At 32.0% G+C, this 14,851-nt stretch overlaps 1 protein-coding gene across 1 annotated transcript in view; it reads left to right on the top strand.

The window, feature by feature from the left end:
* Window positions 1-13,513: 13,513 nt before the first annotated feature.
* The window catches only part of Smp_142700 (putative nachr subunit), a gene marked incomplete at both ends in the record, with an annotated part of 9,582 nt that continues 8,244 nt past the window's right edge, over window positions 13,514-14,851 (top strand). The window contains one exon of the mRNA XM_018789803.1: window positions 13,514-13,669. Coding sequence (XP_018655209.1) covers window positions 13,514-13,669 — 156 coding nt within the window. The remainder of the gene's footprint in view (window positions 13,670-14,851) is intronic.

Genomic DNA, 14,851 nt, shown 5'->3' with positions numbered 1-14,851 from the left:
TGATCAAATGAAAAAATTGATATACTACTTCCTCACTTACATGTTGTTGAATACTTGTTCATAATAACTAGTGTACACGCTGTATTGTGTGAACGTTTCATGTAGTTGGCTATGAATTGTATTATTGAAGTTGTCAAATAGTGGTGATTTCAGGATCGGTTATAATTTAGTTATGTGCAAACAGTTACATACGTGTGTGTATGTGAAGCACTTATTAAGAACTTTTGAGTTGGTCAATTTATAAAGTATCCGACTGGTTATGCTTATTTGTCAGACCTACATCTTTCAATATATCACGGACGAAACGGCCGTCCAGTGCATCCAGGTTTTCCTTGGTGGTCTAGCTTCAATTGATTCATGCTTTCAACTATGAAAATGAATTCTGTTTTGTCTCATCATTGTGGTTCATTTTAATGACCACTTGAAAGACACTGTTAAATAGCGACGTTAATCGTCTGACTAACAGCAGTAAATAATAAATAATTGTATTCACTTCATTTAGTCATTGTCTACACAATGCTAACAGTTTTAATTTAATGACGATAATCATGAAAAAAATGTGTTATAAATACCTGGGAAATGCAGAATCAACAATTGATTATATCATTAGTAATTAAAACATAAATTCTTAGCTGGATTTAAATTTCGATAGAATTTGAATCCCAACTGCGTCACAAGGCAAGCCCTGACATGAATTCCTAAAGGCCAAAGGAAAAGAGGAAGACCAAAGAACACATTACGCCGAGAAATGAAGACAGACTTGAGAAGAATGAACAAAAATTCAATAGAACTAGAAAGGGAGGCATAAGACAGAGTGTGTTGGAGAATGCTGGTCGGCGGCCTATGCTCCCTTGGGAGTAACCGGTGTAAGTAAGTAAGTAAGAATTTGGATCAACATTGGCGAAATGAGGCCGACAACCTTATTATTAACAGTATCAAATTAACATTTAAACAGTCAATAATTTGCATAATGAAAAAAAAACAATCAATGAATATATAATAAAACGAAAAGAAAGTGTACTTTTAAGGAAGCAAATATTATATGAGTAAATTTCTACGACACGTATCAATTGAGTAAAGTCGTACTTTTATTTTATAAAGAGTAAAATAGTCAGATTGTAAGTTTGTAATAGATGGTATATCTATTAAATAATTTATGTAATTTAGATTTTTTGATAGACAATTTGTTCTATATTGTCATCTGTTAATAGTTTGAATTGGTTATTTTTTCTGAATTTAACAAATTCAGCTATTTCTTTACGGTTATTATCGGTCTTAGGAAAGGTATGTTATTCGAAATATTTTACTGGGAAAATTGGAGCAATTCTGGAATGTTTCAATATACATTAGTTTTGCAATAGAATTGATTATAATTGATAATACTGTTAACATATATCTAAACAAGCTGAGAAATATAACTGGACTGGCAGTTTGCCACTAATCTCTGTTAAGCCGAGAAATTTATTGATTTGATTATATACTTTCACTACAAAGCGTAAGCAGCTTTCAGAATGTTTATTAAGTAGACCTTATATAAACAGTCTTTACTTTAGAGTTAGTTGTGGGTACAAACATAAACAAATATTTTTTGTTTAAAAAGTGGCAAGAAATGAAAAAAGATAATACAAGTGTAGTAAAGACAGGTAGTTTTATTCATGTGGTATATGATGGAACAGAATACAGGGCAGCATTTATCTGTATTTCTTATTTAAAATTAGAACTAGCCTTATTCCTTTCACAGTATCATAGTTATTCACTTCAGCCATCTGACAAATAGGATCCTAGTCTTTTTAAATCATATTCTATTCTGCGCGTTACCTATGACTTCCGATCACTCGTCGATTTAAATGAAAACATATACGATTCTCAGTTGGAAGGTTTTGAGGAACGTCAGAGTGCTTTTTTTTATCTATAAGTGCTATGTGAAGCTTACTAAATTTATCTGCATTTCAACACAGCATATTTAAATGAATTCAAGTTCTTTCCCTGTTTCTTAGATTGATTCTTTTGTGACTGTTAGGTTACGATTAAGAGAGTTTGGAAATTTCTTTATTGGTTAATACTGAAAACACTGTTAGTTATTCTGAGAAACCACGTGATCGATAAGTCTGAACTTCTAAGGGATATAAAATTAGTAACAGTGTTTGGTGTCAACTAGTTTGGAATGAAAGCTGTAATTTAAAAGTTTACTTAACATTGAAATTCCTCACAAACTGACAGTAATATGTGTACAGCTACATATTCTTTGATCGATTTATTGACTTTGTTTGCAAATTAAAGATTTTACTCTATACAAACAGAAAATAAATAAATGACAATGTCACTGTACAACTATTATTAAGAGAAATAGTTCAGAAATAAAAAATAAGAGTATTTATGAAGTTTTTTCTTGCTCTAAGCGAAATCTCATCGATTTCTAATATCAAGGGAATCAAAAGAACACAAAAATCTTACAACTTTGAAAACACTGTATAGAAATATAGAAAATGAAAAAGAGCGTGTGATATGAGAAGTGTATGAAATGGGCAGATGATATTATTCATTATTTGAAAGGCCCTACTGATATAGACAAATCAGTTGTTTTCTAGTAAATCTAACTATATATACATATATATTTATCACTAAGATGAAGTGTAACATTATTATACAAATGTAATAAAGACAATTGGTCAGGATTTAGTATTTTTTAATACAACAAATGTAGCTATATCATGTAATGTACAGATAATTCCTGAATAAAAATAGTGGAGTTCAACCAGGTCTGTTGTGAGATATCAATTCACTGAAGACATTAGTGAATGGTTGCTCAATTTTGTGGATTGCTTGAAGTTAGAAATTAACACCGTTGGATGCCAGCTCAGTGGTCTCGTGGTTAAGTGCTCGCGCGTGAGACTGATCGGTCGTGAGTTCGAATTTCGTGAGGCAGGATCGTGGATGCGCACTGCTGAGTAGTTCCACAATAGGACGAAACGGCCGTTCAGTGCTTCCAGGTTTTCCATGGTGATCTAGCTTCAATTGAATCATGATTTAAACTATATAAAAATAGTTATCATTAATATCTCTGCTAGATATCAGTCTTGGCTTTTTGTTCAGATATTTGATTATTATTCAATTTATCTGTTTTATCTTTAATAGACAGATTACTTTTAGGTTTGTTATTAAAATAAGGTGAAGTTTAATCGAAAGTTCCCTTCCACATCTAATGAAGTTATCATAATCCTATAGACTGACTAGTTATTTTAAATGTAAAATATTAATAATTTGGGAAAAAGTCATCTCCTTTAAAACTAAATAGGATAGAAATATTTATTTTTCTTGAGGGTGTTAGAATAATGTGAAGAAACTGGGAAGTAACAATTTATTTGGATTTTATTTTACTTCTTCGAAATCAATTATAATGTACTATAACAGATTTGTGGATTGTAATGACGTGTTATCTTGCTACAAATCAACCTAGAAAATGTTTATTATAGATATGTATAATGACAATCACAAACAAAAGTGAACTGTTTTTTATAATTGAAAAGTCATTAAGTTTCTTCTTTGAAATCCACTGAAGTATAATAAATCACTTAAGAATATTTGCTCCCAAATGCTCTGGTAGGGCCGAGAGTGAGAAGAGTCCGCTCTCCCTCTCGAAATGCGTGGATAGCCTCTGACAGGGAAGTCCTACTCACTGCCTTCTCGTGGCATTACTGTTGTTTACGAAATTGAGAGGACGAAAAGCGAATGTCCGGCGCTTTAACCGGGTTGGTGGACATGGCGAGTTCACCTAGGGGAGTTGGAAAACCCTGATTACAAACCAATGGTGTACATGGGCTCCACTATCCTGAGGGAACAAATGGTGTATGAATCAATCGTTGGTCACCAGCTACCATGGGACTGCATCTCCTCACGATGCTCCACTGTCTTGTGGATCAGATCTTTCGGTCAAAGGCTCCGGGTGTGGTCCCCTAAGAAAACCATCTGCTTCAGTTTAGGCACCTGGGACCTCACACAAATCAAATGAGATTTGTGTGGCACATATGTATCTGGTGCTTTCTTGTACCAATATTTATGTGTTCAAATAAATAAATAAATAGTTTATATATAACTTAAAACTTCTATTAAATGTTTGGTTACTTTTTAGTCAAAAATATCTTTCTTTGAGCTAACTATTCACTAAAAGCTAACATACAGATACGTTGTTATTACATTTGTAGTTGATTTAAATTCCCGTGACATTCATTCAATCATTTTTATTTGTCGCTCACTATTAGAAGAATAATCTTATAAGTATTATAAAAAGGTTATGCTTCATTTGATCGAAAGATAGTTCAAAGAAGGTGTCTGAGACATTGAAAGGTCGATGGCATATTGGTAAGTATAAGAAATATTTGGCTAGATATTTGGTTATTTTTGTCTCAGTATACTGAGTGTTATCTAGTTTCACTACTGACGAGGCATCATGATAAATGCACAAAATTTTAGTGTTATCTACCTATGCATATATTCATTTTTTAAATCATGGTATTCTAGGTTTACACACAAAGCAACAACTAATGATTAATTGGAAGTTTTCTTAAATACACGGGAACTTAGCGTTCATTTTCGACAAAACAAAAGGTAGTCTCATTGGTTGGGAATTCTGCTCATCAGAATCACTCAGAACTATACAAATTTTAAGAATATTACGATTGAAGCCGTTGAATATTAACCCAGTAGCTTGGAAGTAACGAACTAGATATGACTGTCTGGAATTCTATCTGAAGAAACTTCATAAACGTCTTGTACTGAAACGGAACAGCTATCTAGTGTTCTTTACTACTCCTTTAGGCCTTGTTTTGTTCATCCATCCAATCACTTGAATAGTCTTTCTGTCACTACTTCTTCATTTTATTTATTATTATTGATAAAGAGTATCATTTGATTCTTACTAATTTTTCACATCAATAATTGTATACAACTAGATCGTCATAAATGTTTTTACTTATGTCAAAATATCTTCGTTAACATTTCTAGGCTTGTATAGAATATTTTGAATACTTAGTTTAAATTTATCACATGCCCTTATTCTAAATATAAATCAAAGTCGGCTGATTGGTATTTTTAAGACTCATCTGTGATATTTTCCAATAGTTAATTTAATCCTATTTGTGTTGGCCTTGTCGAATAGATTACTTAGATTATTGATTAGTTAGAAGACCTTACGCTGTAAATCATAACATTTACATTAAAAATGACTAATGTCAGGATTATAACAAAGGATTTGAATCTTTCTGTTATCAATGTTAGAGATCGTAATCGATCAGTCTTTTCTGGCATACATGGACCCCTAGAGGATTCCCTTGATATTGACATAAAGTTACAAGGATTTTTTATAGGCAAAGTTCTTGATATTGACATATAGTGGAATCCCAGATCCGTGTTTTTCCTGTTTAGGGTCTACCAGTCGGATGTACCAGAATTCGATTGCTGAATCCGTGTACACATTAACAATGGAGTGAAAGTGAATCCAACCGATGAGCCCTAGGTAGAACGAAACATGGGTCCGAGATTACACTGCTTGTCGATATCAAAATCGTTGCTTAAGAGGTAAGAGAATTTTCTGAAAGGAACATTTTTCTTTCATATATCTGTTTTAATATTATGGGAATTTTTCAACGATGAACTAATGATTGAATTTCAGATCAGGATGGCATAGACGTTATGCTTATATGCTTTATTTTTTGCAACTTGTCAAATTATTTGTTATATTTGGATCGCAATATCTTAGTAGGACTAGAAATTTTATACTGATGATTGGCTTCATTGTTGCTTACTGAACGCAGTTATGTTCAAACTAGATACAATAATACGTTCTGAAACTCAGTGTAAGTGTCTTTCACATTTTCATTATTACTGATAATATCAAACCATAACAGGAGTTATTGCTTAGGTGGCTAAGTTAATTTGTATAATAATCCCAACTTAGATTATATGTGAGTTGCATTCTGTGATCACTGTAAGAGGAAGTGAACAAAACTACTGTCTTCTAGGCCGAATACAATATTGGTATAGGGTTACGGAGATTTTTAAATTTTTACTGAGATCATGAACTGATCAGTGCTAGATCACAATTAACATCAACACAGTCGGATCCCACCTCAGTGGTCTAGAGGTTGAGTGTTCCTCGCGAGACCAGAGGTCCTGTGTTCGAGTCCTGAGTGTGGTATCGTAGATGTGCACTGCTTAGAAGTATCATAGAGAGACGAAACAGCTGTTCGGCACTTCCAGGTTTTTATTAAGAGTCTAACATTGATCGTTTCATGATCTCAATGAACATAATATCATGACCATAGGAATTATATTAGCAACAGACTTCCATTACTCTATATAAGTTGAACAAAGACATTCATACAATGAGCGAGTTTTGACAAATTAAGATGAGTACTTACAAAATCTTAGATAAAAAAACGTTTTATTCAAATCAATTTACTTGTATCATGTTTTGTACATGATGTCTAACTCAATATAATTAACCACTTATTAAGAATTCGCTATTGTTTTTAAAGAGATATATGTAAACATACAAGATATGATTTGATTAACGGAAATCATTTTGTTCGAAGAAGAAAATAGTTAAGTGACACAAATTGATAAAATAAACCAGTAAAGGCTGGCAACTATATTTAAAGTGTACCGATAAAGAAAATAGAAGTGTTTTTACTTTTCCATCCCTAAGGTATTAGGTAGTTGGTAACAAACAAATAATTTTGACTATACGGTAGTAGAAAACTATGATCAATAAGACATCTTATTCATTTTTTTCCAATTGTGTACTTAATTTTAGTTAGATTTAAAGATAAGTGATGAGATTTCATCGGTTAACAATGTTTGTTGTACAGAAACAAATGAGAATACTCTACATAATAAAAATAAAATCCATGCATACCAGTTACTAGAACTCTTAGTTTCTAGGACGTATATATAGTTTTACATTTTGTACAACTTTTCTGATATTCTGTCTTATTATGTTGTATATTTTATCTCATTTTAAATCCAAATAGATCTTCAAATGGTCATAGGACCTAAATAATTTTGTACAGAAAGAATGAATATGTTAGTGATTGTTTTCACTTTTCAAATTAAAGAGAAAAAAGGATTACACCTTCTAGTCAAATAGTTCATCATTTAGATCTAGTTATTCTAACGTGTATCCTATCAAGTTCTGTATATGTCTGGTAAATTTTGTTTTAACCAGTTAAAATTCAATAAAATTCAATCAATAATAGTTTATCCTCATAAGGGGTATAATATGAATGTGGTTGTGAAAAATTTGGAGAGCTATTTTTGTTATTAGATAGACAGATAGAAGAGAGACATAGACTTGTATAAGAATAATAATAATAATAATAGTAATAATAATAGTAATAGTAATAAAATTTATCCCATTTTTTCATCTTTTTATAAATATATAAATGTGATTTGAATTTAAAAGAATATTGAAATTACCTTTCCATAGAAATGAACCAATATCTTTGTTTTAATTTATCAATTATTTTTATTGTTATGATTATTATTTATTGTGAATTATTACAAATTTCAGCAATTGCTCCAAAAGGTCATCCTAAAGGTAAAAGTTTAAAAAATGTTTTTAATTGATACAATTTTTTTTAAAATTATATTGTTATTATTAAGTAGTATATTATGTAGTTTGTTGAACTCATTATTTATCTCTTATAGGAAAATTTTTGGATTTGAATTATACTTTTTCTAAAAGTTGTTTGTGAATTTTTCTAGATTTTTGTATGATTAGAAAATTGTGATTCTGAAAAAACGATTGAATTCTGTCTATGATGCAAGTTATTTTTAAAATATAAGTATTAATCATTTGTAAGTAAAGATGGATAGTGGCTAGCAATGTAATCCAGGACGCCCGTTTCGTCCTATTTGGGGCTCGTCAGCTGTATGCACCTGCATCTCAGAGTTGATGTTCACTCTGGGACGCGAACCTAGTACCTTTCGCTTCAAACACCACGCGCGTCCTTGATTCCACTGCTAGCCACTATCCATCTTTGCTTACAATGCTTGTGAAATAAGGCTATATCGAGGCAATACACACAGTATGCACATATGCCAATAAGAGATTGATCAATTGCAGTCCTAAACATCAATGGGAAGATTTAAATAAACAATATCAAATGAATTTATTAATAATTTGATTGGAACGACATAAATGGTATTATACTCCATCCGCTTCTCACTAATCGTTAACATGATATGATATTTCAGTATCAAGATATTTCAGTATCAAAATTGAATATACTTAGAAAAATGAAGTTGATCAGAAGTTAGAGTGAATACGTATTAGGGAAATGTTATAAACTTCTAACGAAAGCTTAAAATAATAAAATAAATGTTGTTTTAAGAAAATGAAACTTATCAAAACTATTATGATAGGTTAGTGCAATGTATTTCGAACAATCTGATCATATATATACTTGGTAAGACTATATATATATATATATATATATATATATATATATATATAATGTATATGTAAAATGTATGGTCAACCATACAAAATTAAAGGTAAAAGGAAACATATATATTACTGACATTATTCATTGTGGTGTGTTTCATGTGGTTTCACATTGTCACCTTCGTTTTCTCTTTTGCTTTTCACTTGTCGACTTAACCTTTTACTTTTTTATGTATAATTGTTGTAACAAGTAAATGTGTGCTGAAATCGCTCGAAATGTATTGCACTAATATATCACATAGTCCGGATTATCTTCGTTCTGTAACTAACTTTTCTAAAGTTATCAAATAGATCAATTGTTTTAAATGTTTCCGTTAGACATCATATTTAACAAAAATTTTCTTAAATATCTATCAGAACAGTAGAAAAAACGTATGGGACTTGACTTAACTAATTAAATAAATAAGTTAAAGACTAGTAAGAGTGAAGAGGTATGCTGAATGCAGTTTCCAGTTAGTTAAGAGATTAAAGGGTTTGAAAAAGTATGTAATCAAATATTAGTTCTTTTATTCGGATAATCACTTTCCTCTTAAAAGGAAAATCAGATTATGAGCATATTATTATTAAATAGTATTAAAAATTTAAAAAGCTTATAGTTAAAGTATAAGAGTGATTTTATGATTTTCAAAAATGCATTAATTAGTGTTCTATTGTACTGGAATACATACCGGTAGAAATATTACAGAATACTCTATCTTTGCATCGTATATTATCGTCTTCATGTTTTGTTTTAATGTTGAAATGCAGATAAAGATGATTCGTACGTTGATTGATAATATTCAGCTTATTAGAATAGCTTAAATTATTCAGTCTTACAAAAACAACTCAAGTTATAACTTCCGCGAATAACCACGGACTTGTTTGAACAAATGTTTTGAAGAGATTATTTACAGAAAATAAGAAATACTTTTGTGTTATGTCGTTGTCTAAAAGAAGTGGAAAACATTCACTTCCTAAGTAAGCCTGTTATCGATTTAAACAGAACAAATAAATGAGGGAAGTATATTAAGTGGTGAAGGGTCAAATATATCAGTTAACAATGGAGCATTTAATTGAAAGCTTCACAGTATTAATATATAACTGATAGTTTTTGTCAAAGACTGATATTAACTGTGGCATCACTGATGGTCGGTTGACATTAGTCAGTGTTTTCATTCTTTTATAAAAATGAACTAATCTCTATGGATTACCAAATTTGATAATTATTATGTATTCACTAGTGGCTAGTTTCAACTTAGATTCTGGTGAGAAACCACAAATCGTAGAATAAACCAAGTATAAAGAAGTATAGTTATTCATCAATGGGGATCACATGAAATTATAAACTGATAGAAGTTATAAATATAGACTGCTGGGTTGAGATTTAATTTCCTAAGTGTGCTGTGGTAGTTCCAGGACTTGAGAGTGTTGCATTTTGATCCTTAGTGTAGTCATGGTTTCGCATGCTTTGATTTTTCTCAGACAGACTATAGTAATATTACACTATAATTTATACTTGAGAGCTGTTTTGTGAACAGCTCGCAGATAATTATCTAGAATTTTTGTTTGTAATGTAAAGTTCCCATTGAATTCAAACGTTATTTCATAGTTTTTTAAAAACATATTACAAATGTTTTGTTACTTACCGAAACTGGAGTTTTAGAACTAGTTCATGTGCCGATAAGAGATTGAACAATTGCAGTCCTATACATCAATGGGAAGATTCAAACAAACAATACAAAACAGAATTATTCATATTTATTAAAAGGGTATTTGAATCATCTCTAAATGGTAAAGTGATATGAACAAGCTTTTTACCACCGAGGCTACAATAGGTCTCACTGTATCATGAACTTCCCATTTATTTATGAGTTTAAGTGGATAACCATTCCCCATTAATGTCTTGTTTAACAACTTAACATCATCGTCAATAGCGTCATTTGCGCAAATACGATCAATCCTGTTAAAGATGGCTCAATCAAACGATCCATTTTACAAAAATCAACGTGGACAGACCAATACCTTAGGTATTATATTTATTGCCCTGTGCAATACAAATGGGGTTTGATAGGGTGTCTATTTAACAGGCTTGATTGTATTTGCACAAATGACGCTATTGATGATGATATGTTGTTAATTCACATTTAGTTATATTAGTGAAAAACTAGGTGAAAAGTAGTCAACTTTAATTTTATTGAAAAGGATAACTATTTTGAATTGTAGACTAATACATCACAAATGTTTTTTTATTATCAGTCTTCAAATTCATCTTTTATCTTGATGTATAAAAAAGAAATATTAGTTCAAGTCAAAATTGTATAGAGAAACAGTCATAAAACAAAAAGTTACTTCATCAGTCTCTTCATTAGTTATTGTTTAATGAAAGTTAACCCAGTAATGACTTCACATTTTTTTCTTATTAATCTATGGTGGGATGAATATTACTGATGAAAAACTGAAGTTCTAACATCACTGACATTATCAGGTTCTTATAGGTACATTTCAGTCCCTATACCATCATTTAGAGATTTAAGCATAACTATTGAAATCAGTTTGTTAGTTTGGTACGAATTAGAGACTATTTGGTTAAAAAAAATTCTTTACGTCATACATGGGCTATAAATAGTGAATTAACAGTAAATATTCACATTGAATAGTCTAGTACTAAGATATTCAGTCATAGTTAATAAAGAACAACAAAGTGATAGAAATAGAGAGGGAGGAATAAAAACGTGTACAAACGTTAATATCTGGGATGTCAAAGCCGTTATTTTTTCGGAAAATCAGCAACGCATCTCAGCTGTTTTTACTCGACTAGCTAACTATGCAACCAGGGTAGAAGGCAACTTCTTCCATTATTTCGAAGCTAAAGTGTTATATATATATATGGTCGTTTGTTAATTACTTTTGCATAATTTATGTGCACAAAAATATGCTCAGCTGAGTTTATCAGCTTACTCTTATAAATACAGTAAATACTGATCACATTAGAATCAGATAAAATTTATCCAATGTATTCCTAAATCCTTACTGTAGATTACTTTTTTCTTTTCTGTTAAATTAGAAAATTTTAAAAAGGGGTATTGTAGATGATCTCGTTTCTCTTTTCAAATGAATTTACTCTGAGATGAAAATTTTTTAAGACTATACATTATAAACATAAAAAGCTTTTTAACTTGCATATTTTATCAGAATACTGCAATTTTATATAGTTGAAATCATGAGTGAATTGAAGCTAGACCACCATGGAAAACCTGGAAGCACTGGACAGCCGTTTCGTCCTATTGTGGGACTTCTGGAGTTTTAGTGAGAAGCAGTAACCAGTGTAGTCCAACCAGGTCTGTTGTGAGATATCAACTCACTGAAGACATTGGTGAATGGCTGCTCAATTTTGTGGATTGCTTGAAGTTAGAAATTAACACCGTTGGATGCCAGCTCAGTGGTCTATTGGTTAAGCGATCGCGCGTGAGACTGATCGGTCGTGAGTTCGAATTTCGTGAGGCAGGATCGTGGATGCGCACTGCTGAGTAGTCCCACAATAGGACGAAACGGCCGTTCAGTGCTTCCAGGTTTTCCATGGTGATCTAACTTCAATTGACCCATGATCTCAACTTTATAAAATTATATATGATACAGCAGTTTTGAATGACTTATGAAAAATATGATAATTTACACTTCATACAAATAAATATGACTCACAGTTATAGTAGTTACGAAGCAGTCATTAATAGTTTTCATGTTTTAACTTAGACTTACTTACTTACGCCTGTTACCCCTCGTCGAGGAGCATAGGCCGCTCACCAGCATTCTCCATCCAACTCTGTCATGAGCCTTCCTTTCCAGTTCTTTCCAGTTGCTATTCATCATTTTCATATCTGCTTCTATTTCCCGGCGTAGTGTGTTCTTTGGCCTTCCTCTTTTCCGCTTCCCTTCCGGATTCCAAGTTAGGGATTGAGTCGTGATGCACATTGGTGATTTCCTTAATGTATGTCCGATCCAATTCCAACGTCTTTTCCTAATTTCCTCTTCAGCTGGAAGCTGGTTTGTCCTCTCCCATAAAACGCTGTTGCTGACAGTATCCGGCCAATGGATGTTGAGTATTTTGCGTAGACAACTGTTTATAAATACTTGTACCTTCCTGATGATGGTCGTAGTAATTCTCCACGTTTCAGTTCCATACAGTAGGACTGCCTTGACGTTCGTATTAAAGATTCTGACCTTGAGATTGGTTGAGAGTTGTTTTGAGTTCCATATGTTCTTCAATTGTAGAAATGCTGCCCTTGCTTTGCAAATCCTCGCTTTAACTTAGAAATAAGCTAAAATACGTTCTGATAATAAACAGTGGATGTTTTGCAATAGGATACGATTTAAATCTCATATAAGCGAAGAAATGATTGGGAGGGAGATCAGAATCCGTGTAGCTACTTCATAATGTGTCACATTCTTAGTGAATAGTCAAAGAATGTCAGAAAGTGTAGTGAAGTACAACCCGTTATTGATAATATTATGGGGCATATTTTCCTGATTAAAATTAGCATCTGATCCTTATTCATTGTGTGACTACCATATATTTAATAGTTTATTTGTAGGCTATTATTTTGTAAATGAATAAAACCATTAGCATGTCTAGCAATTACTTTCATAGCACAAACAACAATATGTCTGCTGTGCAAAATACCCTAAATCTTTATCTCTAGTTTTCATGAACACTCTGTGACTAATCTGTTGAAACTGATGTCCTGTTTCGGTATTATTTCGAGTGATCTCTTCATACATTTTTCGCTTTGTACATACACGCTTCGTACGTAAACTGATTGTCATTTCTTTCAGTCTCCATGATGGAATACTAGTTGATTACAGTCTTCAGCAAATTAACCATAAGGTATCATCTAATTGATTTCCAAAAACATAGTCTCCACTTTTGTAAAAAATTAATGTTCAGTAGATGATGTTCTCCATATTACTAATATTCTCTCGTGATTTCATTGAACAGTACTGAAGACTAAATCAGTGGAGAAAGATCTTATCAGAATGTTATTAAATCGATATGAACAATTTGGTATAATTGGACGACCAGTAAATGACAGTAAAATTAAAGTTGATGTTCGTTATGGATTACAACTTTTTCAAATTTTGGATTTAGATGAGAATAAACAAATCCTGCGAACCAACTGTTGGTGTATGCATGTAAGTACACTTCAAAACTGTCAAGATATACGACGATAGATATAATTATTTTTTCTTATTGTAAGATGATATAGATATGAGTCGTTTATAGCTAAATACTATTCATATTTACTTACTGATCATAAAAGAAGCAGTAGTAATTAACATTTTTGCTGACAAAGTCAATCTACAAAAACTTACTTTGATCAATATCTCTAATATCTTTCGCTCTCATTGATCATTATAAAACATGATGGTAAGTCGACGAAAAGATGGATTCACTAATATTGCGTTTTTCAATACCGCAATGTGAATTTCAGATTAATTCATATTAGTAAAATATGCTACTAGAACTATTCACTTGACACAAAATATGAAAACAAACCTTTACATAATTGTTAAACCACCCAAAGATATAGAAGTTAGGCTATATACATGTAGGGAACTGTACCTGTGTAATCTATAACACTGTTGACAAATTATAGTGAATTTCCCTTGTAAAGTAACCAAAATCTCGTCAGAAACTATATTATAGCAAAAAACTGGCGGTCATATCGCGTAAAATGTACATTTTCGTACTAGCTTGATATTATTGTTGATCACCATCACTGATGTACGAGTTATACCAGGGCAGATAAAAATATTCAGCGATATGAATGTTTCCTGTTGAAAGTGAAGAGCAAACCTTAGTTGTTTTATTTTACAATAAATAGACATATGTGATCTGAAAAAGAACAGCTCTTACTTACAGATATGTCAAGTACAGTGACTAGAGTGATTCATGAATTACGGCTGTGAACGAGCAGTTAATTAAAACTCACTTAGTACTGTTTGTTTGAATCTTCCCATCGATGTGTTAGGACTGCAACTGGTCAGTCTCTAATTGGCATATGTGCATATTGTGCGTATTGCCTCGATATACCTTAATTCACAAGCATGGTAAGCAGAGATGGATAGTGGCTAGCAGTGGAATCCAGGACGCGCGTTTCGTCCTACTTGGGACTCGTCAGCTGGATGTACCTGCATCTCAGAGTTGATGTTCACTCTGGGACTCGAACCCAGTACCCTCGCTTCAAACGCCATCGCGTTATCCACTCGGCCACTGAGTCCTGATAGCCACTTGCTTGTGCGATGGGGTGAAGTTTAAATTCATTTAGTATTGTTTGTTTGAATCTTCCCATCGATGTGTTGGAACTGCAACTG

Source organism: Schistosoma mansoni, chromosome W (assembly GCF_000237925.1).
Source record: "Schistosoma mansoni strain Puerto Rico chromosome W, complete genome".
NCBI classification, from domain to species: Eukaryota; Metazoa; Platyhelminthes; class Trematoda; order Strigeidida; family Schistosomatidae; genus Schistosoma; species Schistosoma mansoni.
The sequence above is the reverse complement of the archived record's forward strand: the minus strand, read 5'-3'. Positions and strand labels throughout refer to the sequence as shown.